This window comes from Mya arenaria, chromosome 17, assembly GCF_026914265.1.
Source record: "Mya arenaria isolate MELC-2E11 chromosome 17, ASM2691426v1".
Taxonomy (NCBI): Eukaryota; Metazoa; Mollusca; class Bivalvia; order Myida; family Myidae; genus Mya; species Mya arenaria.
Window position 1 is genome coordinate 17,990,961 of NC_069138.1, and position 12,877 is coordinate 18,003,837.

At 35.6% G+C, this 12,877-nt stretch overlaps 1 protein-coding gene across 3 annotated transcripts in view; it reads left to right on the forward strand.

The window, feature by feature from the left end:
* LOC128224525 (uncharacterized) overlaps positions 1 to 12,877 on the forward strand; it is a 31,040-nt gene that overhangs the window by 10,918 nt on the left and 7,245 nt on the right. For all 3 annotated transcript variants that reach the window (XM_052934399.1, XM_052934400.1, XM_052934401.1), the window contains 6 exons: positions 711 to 936; positions 1,396 to 1,500; positions 2,378 to 2,507; positions 8,367 to 8,485; positions 10,493 to 10,592; positions 10,848 to 10,969. In XM_052934399.1, coding sequence (XP_052790359.1) covers positions 711 to 936; positions 1,396 to 1,500; positions 2,378 to 2,507; positions 8,367 to 8,485; positions 10,493 to 10,592; positions 10,848 to 10,969 — 802 coding nt within the window. The remainder of the gene's footprint in view (positions 1 to 710; positions 937 to 1,395; positions 1,501 to 2,377; positions 2,508 to 8,366; positions 8,486 to 10,492; positions 10,593 to 10,847; positions 10,970 to 12,877) is intronic.

The following is a 12,877-nucleotide window of genomic DNA, read 5'->3' on the forward strand; positions in this document are numbered from 1 at the left end:
TGGAGCTTATTTTTACCGTAAGTGACGCAAAAAAAGAATTGTTTTCCTATTTTCAGGGGGCGGTCGAATATAGGTTGTGGTCAAAAATAGGTTGTGGTCGAAAATAGGTTGTTCTAGGATACCAAAACATACACAATCTTGAACTTTGCAAGTGCCCATTTAATGCGCATTAAAGTGGTATTTCTGACCCAGCACCCTGCCCTTAACAAATGACCCGGCTGTAACACTGTGGTGCCATCCACAATGACTCACTGGCATCTACTAGAAAGAAGAAAACAATTCAATCCAAGGTCTTTTTTCTCATGCCTTAATGGCGTAACTTAGCACAGTGTCACTTGTGGGGAACATAGTTGAAAGCCAGTATGATAAGGTTGGCTTGATTCTTGCTAATAGTCAAATTGTCCTTCAATCTGGGCCATATTGTCTTCTTATAGTGGCCCTAGGGTGCATCAATCTTAGCTGTAGCATTTGGCTGCATTGGGAGGTGGTTTTTATTATCCATTTACCAATTTCAGCCAGTTGTAAGTTTAAAACTTTAAGATAATGTGAATCTGTATTTTCTTTTATTCATTGCTCAAATCAGAGATCATCATACATATTACTAGGAGTGTTAAATTTGCATGATGAGCAATTTGCTTGATGCTGAAAATAGAACAATGTGATATACCATGTACTACATATTGTTAATACATTGTATTAATATTTTTCAGACTGAAATTGAATTGACACAATATCCGCTGCTCTCCCTTTACCCAAACCTGGTTCCCTTGGTCAGCAGTAGAATGGATACAGGCGAGAAGGAATCAGCAGATAGTGAACATATGCACTCAACGCGGGCCATTCTCCAGTTTCTTGCTGCATGTTTCCTCATAATCATAGCAGTAGGGCTTGGAAGTGTATGGCATTTCCTGTTTCTTTGCTACAAAAATCAAGGAGGTAATTTTTAAGTCAGTTTTATAAGCAACCCAATTGTAGTCATCAAAATTGGACTTTTGTATGAACAAGCCTGAATTCTTATATTATTGCTTGTCATCAAATTTTGGAAAAAGCCTTGGCCTGCTATATAAAATCCAGAATTTGTGCAAGTCCGGAAAGCATTTTACCAGTGTAGGGCTTGCAGGCTTCAGCTAATTTGACCACTACACTCTTAGTCATGTTTAGATTATATTTTATTGTGAAATGAAATATGTTTTTACACTGAATTCAACAAATATCCTCTAAATACCATACATTGTTCTTGTTTACCTGACAATGTAACAAAAAGCAAGAAAGCAGTCCCAGCTGAGATTGAATACTGGCTCCAGCAGCCAGCTGAATATGAAAGGTATGGCCTCATTGAGGATGAGTTTGGCCTTCTAGATGGATGATAAGCCATGTTTGAGTTTAATGTTTCAGGTGCATTCCTCATGCAATGTTGTAGCCTGTTGGCAGTGATATGCCTTAGCCTGTTCTACATGGAGATCTCCAACGGACATCAGAAAGTTAACTTGCTATTCAAAGGTAGTATAAATATATCTTATTTTTAACTTGAGATTGTACAAATTTCTCCTTATTACTACAATTAGACAACTGTCTGCTGTAAAATAGGCCAAAGACAGTAATTCGTAGTGCCATTTTCATTATTGGCCTCCCAAAATGAACAGTAGTTGACTTTAACTAACCGATTCCAGTGTGAGGGCTCGACATGATAATTATATTCGTACCTACAAGATGCAAGTGTTTGCCATGTTGAATTATGACCACATCAAGTAACTGGGATAAAAAGGAATGTGCCACATCATACTCTATTCAATTTTTTCAGTTTAATGAATCATTTAACTGATTTTTAGTGTTGATATCTGTGTATTTTAATAAGTGGAATCACACTGAATGTTCACAAAGCATATGTTTGACTAAAAGTATGATACAAGAGAGTAAAGTCCTTCACAAAGGCGCAATCGGTTGTTGGGTTTCTGAAATTTTACTGGAATGTTAGTAATTTTAGAGCTGAGTAAGGTGTATTAAGAGAAATGTCTGTGTAAATAAACTCCTGAAAGGATTGATCAAATGTATGGCTGGTGATGATTGTTACTTAATAGAACAATAAAAAACGATTTTTTTGTTTACAAGTGAAAACAATACACAATATGTGAATCTTAGGAGGATTATTTAATATATGGTAGATCCTGTCTCAACCCAATATGTGAAAATTAACAATACAGGGAGAGTTACTTGAGTACTTGAGCAAAGATGTCAATTCTTGCAATTAAATATTTTATTATTCAAAACATATACATCTAGTTGATTGAAAATGTATGCCACAAGCTTCTTGGCCGTGGTCAGATGTATGTGTATGTAGGTGTACATATAAATATCTGTGTTGTTGTGATATTTTCAGGCTGTTTGTTCCTGGTATTTCTATCAGCGGTCACTATGACACAGGGTCCCTTGATTCCAGACTATTCATATTCAGGTCTAGGGCTCTGCTCTACAACGGAACCAGAGTTTTGTGCAAGAGCGAAATGCAGGTATGTATACAATTTATAATAAGAAATAAAACAGTGTTTAAAAGACGCAAAGCTCAAGTCCAGGCTTCGTTCTAAAGTTACTTATAGAATAAAATATTGTTGACCATGGATTTTGGTTGATAATTGCCCCAGTGGGAAGAATAATTGTCTTAAGAAAATACGGTAATATTTCACTGTGGCAATCAACCAAAAGCCATGGTCAACAACATCCATTACTATATAATATATGTTTTTTGATTTTACCTGGTTTTAGAAAATGCATAAATAAGATAAATCTAGGATTTGATTAGCAATAAAGGAAGTCTGCAAAGTAAAAAAAAAATATGTAACTACAAATTAGTTGTACATGACGTTTGCCACAGTTTGTTTAAAATATTAGTAACTAATATTTTTTATGCCCCCGAAGGTGGGCATATTAAAATCGCACCGTCCGTCCGTCCGTCCGGCCGGCTCTGTAACTTTCCCTTGTATGGACAGATTTTAAAATATCTTGCCACATGTGTTCCACATACCAAGACGACGTGTGGCGTGCAAGACCCGTGTCCCTACCTCAAAGGTCAAGGTCACACTTAGTGTTTATTCACAATGGAGTGCTGCATATAAGGACATAGAACTAATTATAGGTTGTCGTGTCCGGGCTGTAACTTTCTCTTGTATGGACAGATTTTAAAATAACTTGCCAAATGTGTTCCACATACCAAGACGACGTGTCGCCTGCAAAACCCGTGTCCCTACCTCAAAGGTCAAGGTCACACTTAGTGTTTATTCACAATGGAGTGCTGCATAAAGGACATAGAGTATAGGTTGTCGTGTCCGGGCTGTAACTTTCCCTTGTATGGACAGATTTTAAAATAACTTGCCACATGCGTTCCACATACCAAGACGACGTGTCGCGTGCAAGACCCGTGTCCCTACCTCAAAGGTCAAGGTCACACTTAGTGTTTATTCACAATAGAGTGCTGCATACAAGGACATAGGGTATAGGTTGTCGTGTCCGGGCTGTAACTTTCCCTTGTAACGACAGATTTTAAAATAACTTGCTACATGTGTTCCACATACGAAGACGACGTGTCCTGTGCAAGACCCATGTCCTTACCTCTAAGGTGAAAGATAAGTGTTCATTCACAAGGGAATTCAGAATATAAGGACATAACAGTGTAGGTTGTCAAGTATGGGTGGTATTTTTTTATGTTCAGAGGAAATTTAAAATAACTTGCCATATGTATTTGACACATAAAGGCAAGATCAACTTTTCATGTACTGACCTTGTTCGTAGGTCAATGTCACATTCGGGGGCATTCTTCACATACTGTGACAGCTCTTGTTTATTTTTTGGTTTACAAGAATTTTTGGGAAAAAATGTCCACTGGGTGGTCGAAAAAAAAGAAGAAAGGAAAAAAGTCACAAAACATACTCTTAAAGGGTGAAAATCAGAGAACAACATAACAACATTGAAAATTTATATCATTTACTTGACATTTTAACTTCTTAAACTCCTATAAATGCATGTTTTAATACACTCAAAGTTTCAAAGTTCTAATTAAACACACAGTTTAAATCTTACATAAACTGTGCATATAAAACATCAATGAAATTGACTGTATGTATACATGTATAAACTACATTTTTATCCAAGATACATTGAATATCACTCAGCAAGACATTTGTTTAGCTTTAAGGGTATGCTAAAGCAAAAGTCAGTGTTCGACACTAACGGGATCCCGAGGACACCAATTTTTCGGGAGGAACACCTGAACTTCAAAGTCCGGTATTCCGTCGGGACACTTAAATTTTGACCGATAAAAGCTAAATATCAATAATAAATAGCGTTTCATGAATTAATTACCTAAACTTTCTTGACTGTGCATGTAAAAAAGATATTAATATTAATATGTCGCACACACCAAAGCGAAAGTATGGCTGACCTTTTCACTATAATTACGTCATGAACCTATAAATAAACAGGTCATTTCACAGTGCGCATGCGGGTTAACGCTTCCGCTTTGTTGTTTACATTATCAACAAGGTCAGAGGTGAAGGACTTTGATAATCGGTACAATAATTATGGTGTCAGAGGTGACAAACTTTTATAATCGGTACAATAATTATGGTGAACTAGTTTGCTCATGTGTCAGAACCGCCCAAAAAGATGCCAAAACTGCTGACTTTGATGCCTTAATGATGCGACCATCGAGTTGTTACAGTAACATTTACGGCACAAAAGACTGGCATCCTACGGAACTAGTTTACTGGGAAGCCATCCTACTATTCAGCATTCTTTGTTTTATGCCTTGATCAAAACATTATAGAAATAAAATTCCCAAACTTTTATTATTTATCTTCAATCAATGGATAAAAAAATATGACATTTTGGCGCGAAAATATACATACACTATTTTCCAGTTGTCTGCTCTTCCAGTATGCACTACACTTGTTGGGCAGTCTGATTGATTCACAAGCCAGATGTAATATTTCTACTGTTTTTCAATCAAAAGCAATGACATCTGACAAGAACCTGGACCATGGCATTTATAATGCGTATTTTCCGAAAATCTAAAAATAGTAACAACATCAAGTTTTTGTTTACATTGTACCTATTGTGTGACTTAGACATTCTACCACTTTTGAATCCAATCTACCGACTTAAGACCCAAACCTTCCTCTCTGCCATTGCCAGAGGTTCACATGGGTGACTTTGTGCTATAACTAACTTGTCATTGCATGCTGTTGAAAACATGTATAATATGGTGTATACTTGAATTACAAATTGAAAAGTAAAAGGCACTGGATTTGTATGTTCAATTTAATATTAAAACAGGCTCATTAATGAAAAAAAATGTAATAAATGGAAGGGACTCTTAATTTCAGGAAGGGACACCTGATTTCAGATGTTGGTGTCCCTTCGGGGTCCCTTGGCAAAATGGTTAGTGTCGACCCCTGAAAGTGAATGCAGAACGCTTAAAAACTGACCAATATTAAATTTAAAAAACAAACAAAGAGAAGGCGCATTTTACGCATTAAAATACACAAAAATTGCACTGTATTTAAACAAAACATTACATTTTCTAAACATTGTCTCAGTTATTTTGTCAATAAAGTGAAATAATTACCAATTTTGTAAACAAGGAAGTAACATTTTATGAAGACATTTGAGCTTTAATATTGTGAAAACAATTCCTGAAAAACTAAAAACCAATCTAGACCTAGATTTGAGTTTACCCTTACCATGCGGGGTCCGAATATATTCAGACCTAGTTGTGTGTAACCCGATCCATGCTAAGTCCAGATATTTTCGGACCGGGATATTTACCATGGGATGTTCACCAAATCCATTTCAAATTCAAATCTTGCAGCAAATTACCACATCAGTACATAAAAATCACATAGCAAAATAATAAATCTAGCATGTGACTTAACTTTATGTACCAACAATAGTAAACTGACAGAAATCCATAATTATGTATCGGATATTTTCATTTTCTCCCAACTCTGCCATTTTTTGTATGCGTTCACAGGGCATCTATACTTCTATATGTTTATGTTTGTTTATTTTTCATTTTAAAGAGTATTCCTTAGTTACAACAACAAATCTCATTTATAGTGAAATATCTGTTTTATCTAAATGTTTTGCACAATTACAACTATCGGCATCAACTGGTAAATGTCATTGACACATGTGTTCAACTCTTTCTTTGTTTTTCATTGTTTTAACTCTATTAACCCAAACATGAATTAACATGTAATCTAGAATAAACACAAGCTTTACATTGACTCAATGACAAGTATTTCCAAACCATTCTGTGATTTAAAATCCATAAACACCACCGACCAGGTTTTCTATGATTGTTTTTTTTTACTTTTTTTAGTAAGGCCACTACTTTTATATAAACTGGTTTACAAAACCGGCGGGTCTAATTTTCTGAAAAGTACAAAAAATAAATAAATTGAATTTTACTTTTTGTTTCAAAATTATTTTCCCGACCGTATTGATTTTTGGTGCAAAATGAATGTCTGCAATGCAGCGTTTCTTTTAATGCACCCAAAGATGGGCATATTAAAATCACACCTTCCATCCTACTGTGTGTCCGGCTCAACTTCTCGTTTCTTGGCTGTGACTTTCTCTTGTATGGACAGATTTTAAAATAACTTGCCACATATGTTCGGCATATAAAGACGATGTGTCGCGTACAAGACCAGTGTTCCTACCTCTTAGGTCAAGGTCACACTTAGTGTTTGAATACTATGGAATGCTGGATATAAGGACATAGAGTATAGGTTGTCGTGTCCGAGCTGTTACTTTCTCATGTATGGACATATCTTAAAATAACTCGCCACATGTGTTTGACATACCAAAACGCAGGTCGAGTGCAAAACCTGTATCCCTACCTCTTAGGTCAAGGTCACACTTAGTGTTTGAATACTAAAGAATGCTGCATGTACGGACATAGAGTATAGGTGGTCGTGTCAGATCTGTAACTTCCTCATATATGGACATTATTTAAAATAACTTGCCACATGTGTTTGACATACCAAGACCCAGGTCATGGAAGACTAGTGTCCCTACCTCTAATATTGCACACTAAAGATTGACTATAAACACAATAAATTACTCAAGTATCAATGGAAAGTTCAAACATTCCTTAAAAAGTGTATTTTATAATTTTTATTGAACATTTTCTGACTATATTATAACTTGTAAAACAACAAACTTTACTAGCTTTAAAAAATAAAACTTTAAATGGCCGAAATGCCATTCTTCATAAACATAAAAAGGCAGGGCTTCTAAAACCCAACAATGTGCAGGTCTGGACAGATTTTGACCACGTCAGACCGATTTCAGGAACAGAAAATGGTTAAAAAATAGGCCTGAAATTTGTTCATTTTTCTATTTTTGATCCAAAAAAGTCAGTTAATTGTAAAACACAACCTCAGGTTTGTCATACACCCCCCCAATAAAAGTGACAACAAGATCACAATCATCAGATTGACTTGACCATCTTATTTGTTTCGCTACGGTGAACACTCGATATCTTCTTATTGGCAGACACATGTAATCAATCCAAACACGTGGTTGATCACAGGAAACACATAATATATAACGCAAATATTTTGGATACTGTTTGCAATGTTATTTTTTCCATGTCCGAAATAGAACTCGCATTTTTCATACGATTAGGCTTTGCGTGTGTACAGGCTAAATGGCAGGTTTCAAAGCACAATTCATTAATCGTTACATTAATTTATCAACAATCATCAATGGTTACTTATTTGGCCTAATGTAAGTCCCATCAACTGGAATCCAAACAAATACCTGCGATTTTTTTTAATGTGTTGTAAGTGCTGCAGATCAAACGGTACAATAAGAGCATGAGCGTTGTAGAGATTAAAGGCGCGTGGCAATGTATTGTACTTAAATCGGTCAGTCGAATACTGTATGATCCCATTTCACTCTAGGCTGGTTAACCAACTACCGTTTTTACCACGTTTGTGTCTAGGCTGGTTAGAAAAATACCATAAATGGAAAAATAATAATCATTATTCGTTGTCCGAGATCCTTCAAATCATGGCAGAAATGTTTGAATTCATTACAAATATTAATTAATATAATATTATATATATAATATCAAAAATACAAAACAATTGGGTGTACGAAAACAAGATACGCAAAATGCATTAATTTTGAAAATATTTATGTGTGTCCAAATAATTAGTGTCCAAACTTTTATGGGGGTGTTGGTTGATCCGCGCCCGGACCGATTGAGGTTTCAAATTTTTAGAAGCCCTGTAAAAAGGTGATACTTTTTTTGTAAAATATGTATAATTTTAACCTTACATAGTTGTAAGGATTGTTAATTTCAGAAAGTGCATTCCACAGAGTTGCTCTGACGCAAATATATATGTACAAAGATTTCGGGAAGGTTGTTGTAAAACAGATGAAGCCAAGACACACCAAAAGTGCATTAGTATTTGTTCAGCAGGTAAGAAAAATTCTCAGACTTGATAACATGTAGCTATTTTGTTGTCCATAAAATGTACCTTTTAATCTTTTACAGCAGTAGATATGCATTTAAACAATTAATAAAATACTGCCTTAAACACACAAAAATGCACAAACTTGTTAGTGTTGAATGTATATTCTGTACGAAAAACCATTTATATTATATGCAATTTAGTTTAAACATATGAATTTCACAACAATTGTGAAACAGGTTATTACAGCATTATATTAATCACTCTCTTTGGCACGATGCTATGCGAGAATGTGTTTTTTGTTGAGGGGGAAACTGGAGTACCTGGAGGAAACCCACTTGTCCGGCTTGGTGACAACAAACCAAACTCACATGCACCCAGGGCGGGAATCGAACCTGGGTCGCCTATGTGACAAGCGAGTGAGCTAACCACTGCACTAACCGGACAACCGATGCAATTTGTTGATCTAAATGTACACAAAAAAACCCATAGAGTTATTCATCCTTTAGGTTTAATTTAGAAGCTCAATTAGATTATATGGTGAATATAGCTAAAATTGGTGATATTGACCTTGGGTTTCACTGCTCCTTTGGACTTAATTTGGAACAAAAATGTTTTGTCCCTTAAATTAATTATTTTTGAATTTCTATACCATATAACTTTCATATAAAGCCCCTATAATTTGGTTAAATTTAGAAAAAATTAAATAACCATTCAGTTTGTGTTGGTACTGTCAAGATATCATCAATTGCATTCTCTCTGTATAGGATGGTAAAAAATGTTTTTATAACCCATTATAAAACAAAGTTTGGAGAAGGTATATTGGAGTGAGGTTGTTGGTCTGTCAGTCAAGCTGTTTTGTCCAGAAAATAAATCCTGAAAGGGCTGACAGATTTTTATGCCCCCCTTCGGGTCGGTAGGTCGGACGGTTCGTCAGTAGTCCAAAGCTTGTCCGAGTGATAACTCACAATTTCTGGACGGATGGTCATCAAACTTGACATGAAGGTTGGGCCTGACTTGAAGATGACCCCTTTTGATTTTAGGGCTCATCGGGCAAAGGTCAAGGTCACAGTGATCTTTAATGGTAAAATAATTTTAAAGCCTGTCCGAGTGATAACTCCCCATTGCCTTGACCTTTGGTAATCAAACTTGATATGGAAGTTTGGCCTGACCAGTAGATGACCCCTATTGTTTTTGGGGTCATCGGGCCAAAGGTCAAGGTCACAGTGACCTTAAATGGTAAAAGGTTGGCTGAGTGAAAACGCGACAATGCCTGCACTCATGGCCCTCCAACTGAACTTGGAGGTAGGGCCTGACCAGTAGATGACCCCTATTGATTTCAGGGTTCAAAGGTCAAGTTCACATTGACCTTGAAGGCAACCTGGACAATTCCGAAATCTATGGTCCTCAAACTTGATATCAAGGTTGGGCCTGACCAGAAGATGACCCCTAATGACTTTTGAGTCTGACTTAGAATTTGCCAAACATTAACTCAAGAAAGGGTTGACATATTTAAATAAGTTTTTCGGTACACATGTTTAACATTAGAAAACACAGAGGCTACTAACTCAAGCAACACATAGGCCCTAAGGCAACCTTAATGTTCCCTGAGTAAATTTTGTCACTAACTCATTACTATCGTTAATTAAGTTTGTATTGTAAATAGCATTTAAGCTTAAGATGACTCTTAACAAGCTCTTAGCTCTCCCTTAGTGCATTTGTAATATGATATTTCAGGAAAACTGCTTTGGTAAAAAGACATGGAATTACGCAACATAATTACTTTAAAAATGAAATAATGGAAATCGTCTACCATTCCTGCTTCATGGCAATGATCGTGGTATTTGTCACTCCTTTAACCAGATCTATATTTTTGTAATTTTGATTTTTTTCTGGTGATTAGAAAAAATGTAGACTAGACTGCTTTGGAATGGGGTTGATGTTTGGTCCAAACATCTCTGACTGGTAATACATAGCAACACATTTATCCATCTTTACTTTTTGCTTGTTTGTAGATGGAGCAAGATACAAGTTGAAACTGTATGACAGTGAAATGGGGATCTTGACTACACTTTGTCCTGAAGGACAGATCATTAAAAAGTGTCTTCTCTGCAAGTGAGTTCTAATGAGAAATGTAAAGAAGCAACTGCAATCAGGAATCAGAAAAATATTAAATATATAGATATTTTTATCATCATATTAATTATATTCCTTCTTTAAGTTTTGCTTACAACCTGAATTCTGGAAGAGGTGCTGGCAAAAATCAATGGACCATGAATTTTGTTAGTGCATATCTCAAAAAGTTTGAATATTATGGCCTTTTTTGTAGCCAATGTCTTGACATTTTGACCTTAAGTTGTTTTTTTTCAGACCATGTTTTCCAGCCATGTGCAAGCATTGGGCTGACAAAGAGGTGTTTGATGACCAGTGCCGTCCACAGTTAGGATCTGATCACCCAATGGTCAAGCAGTGTGAATACATCTGGAATGAGAGTATGTAATTTTACCAGTATTGAATAATTAATAGTCACGAATGCAACAAGCGTAATACCTAATAAAGTGAAAGGGCTGTGTGTCAAAAGTTTACTGTAACTACTACAATTGGTCAGATGTTTTCTTATCAACAACTTAGCATAATATTCAAATGATTTCCAATTTATGACATAAATTTTCCTGCATAATAGCAAGGATGTAACACGTGCACTGAAAATACAGTTTGTAATGTTTAAAATCATACAAAATCATGGGAAAGTATTTATTTATAGCTCAACTATTCAAAGAATATGCAGAGCTATACTACTCACCCAAGCACCAGCGTTGGCGTCACACCTTGGTTAAGGTTTTGCATGCAAGCACATATAGGTTAATATCTCAGCAACTACTTGAGGCATTGCATTGAGACTTTATACAATAGTACTCAACCATCCAACCTACTTAATTAACCAAATTAGATAACTATAGTTTGCATTTAATGCAAATAATAGGCCTTTATTATTCGGCTTAAAATAGAAATTCTGGTTAAGGTTTTGCGTGCAAGCACACATAGGTTAATATCTCAGCAACTACTTGAGGTATTGCATTGAGACTTGATACAATAGTACTCAACCATCCAACCTACTTAATTAACCAAGTTAGAAAACTCTAGTTTGCATTTTATGCAAATAATAGGCCTTTATTATTCGGCTTAGAAATTCTGGTTAAGGTTTTGCGTGCAAGCACACATAGGTTAATATCTCAGCAACTACTGGAGGTATTGCATTGAGACTTGATACAATGGTACTCAACCATCCAACCTACTTTATTTACCAAGAAAGATAACTCTAGTTTGCATTTAATGCAAATGATTGGCCTTTATTATTCAACTTAGAAATTCTGGTTAAGGTTTTGCGTGCAAGCACACATAGGTTGATATCTCAGCAACTACTTGAGGTATTGTATTGAGACTTGATACAATGGTACTCAACCATCCAACCTACTTTATTTATCAAGTAAGATAACTCTAGTCTGCATTCAATGCAAATAATTGCTCTTTATTATTTAACTTAGAAATTCTGGTTAAGGTTTTGCGTGCAAGCACATATAGGTTAATATCTCAGCAACTTCTTGAGGTATTGCATTGAGACTTGATACAATGATACTCAACCATCCAACCTACTTATTTAACCAAGTTAGAAAACTCTAGTTTGCATTTAATGCAAATAATAGGCTTTTAATATTCGACTTAGAAATTCTGGTTAAGGTTTTGCGTGCAAGCACATATAGGTAAATATCTCAGCAACTACTTGAGGCATTGCATTGAGACTTAATACAATGGTACTCAACCATCCAACCTACTTAATAAACCAAGTTAGATAATACATTGGTACTCAACCATCCAACCTACTTAATAAACCAAGTTAGATTACTCTAGTTTGCATTTAATGCAAATAATAGGCCTTTTTTATTCGCTTTGAAATTGTGGTTAAGGTTTTGCGTGTAAGCACTCATAGGTTAATATCTCAGCAACTACTTGAGGTATTGCATTGAGACTTGATACAATGGTACTCAACCATCCAACCTACTTAATTAACCAAGTTAGATAATTCTAGTTTGCATTAAATTCAAATAATGGCCCCTTTTTTTACATAAACTTCTGGTTAAAATTTTCCATGTAACCACATTTATGTTTATATCTCAGCACATCATGTGTTATATTGAAATCGAATCTAACAGTGACCCATGCATGTTTCGCAAAAACTTTTCAATCCTTACACTGATAAGCGGCGGAATAGTCGAGCGCGCTGTCTCTGTGACAGCTCTTGTTATGAGCAACAGTCAACTTTAGGAAAATGAAGTTGAAGAACACCTAATTTCAACAAAAAAGCATTTCAAGAGAAATCACCCACTAACTGTATCTAGAAT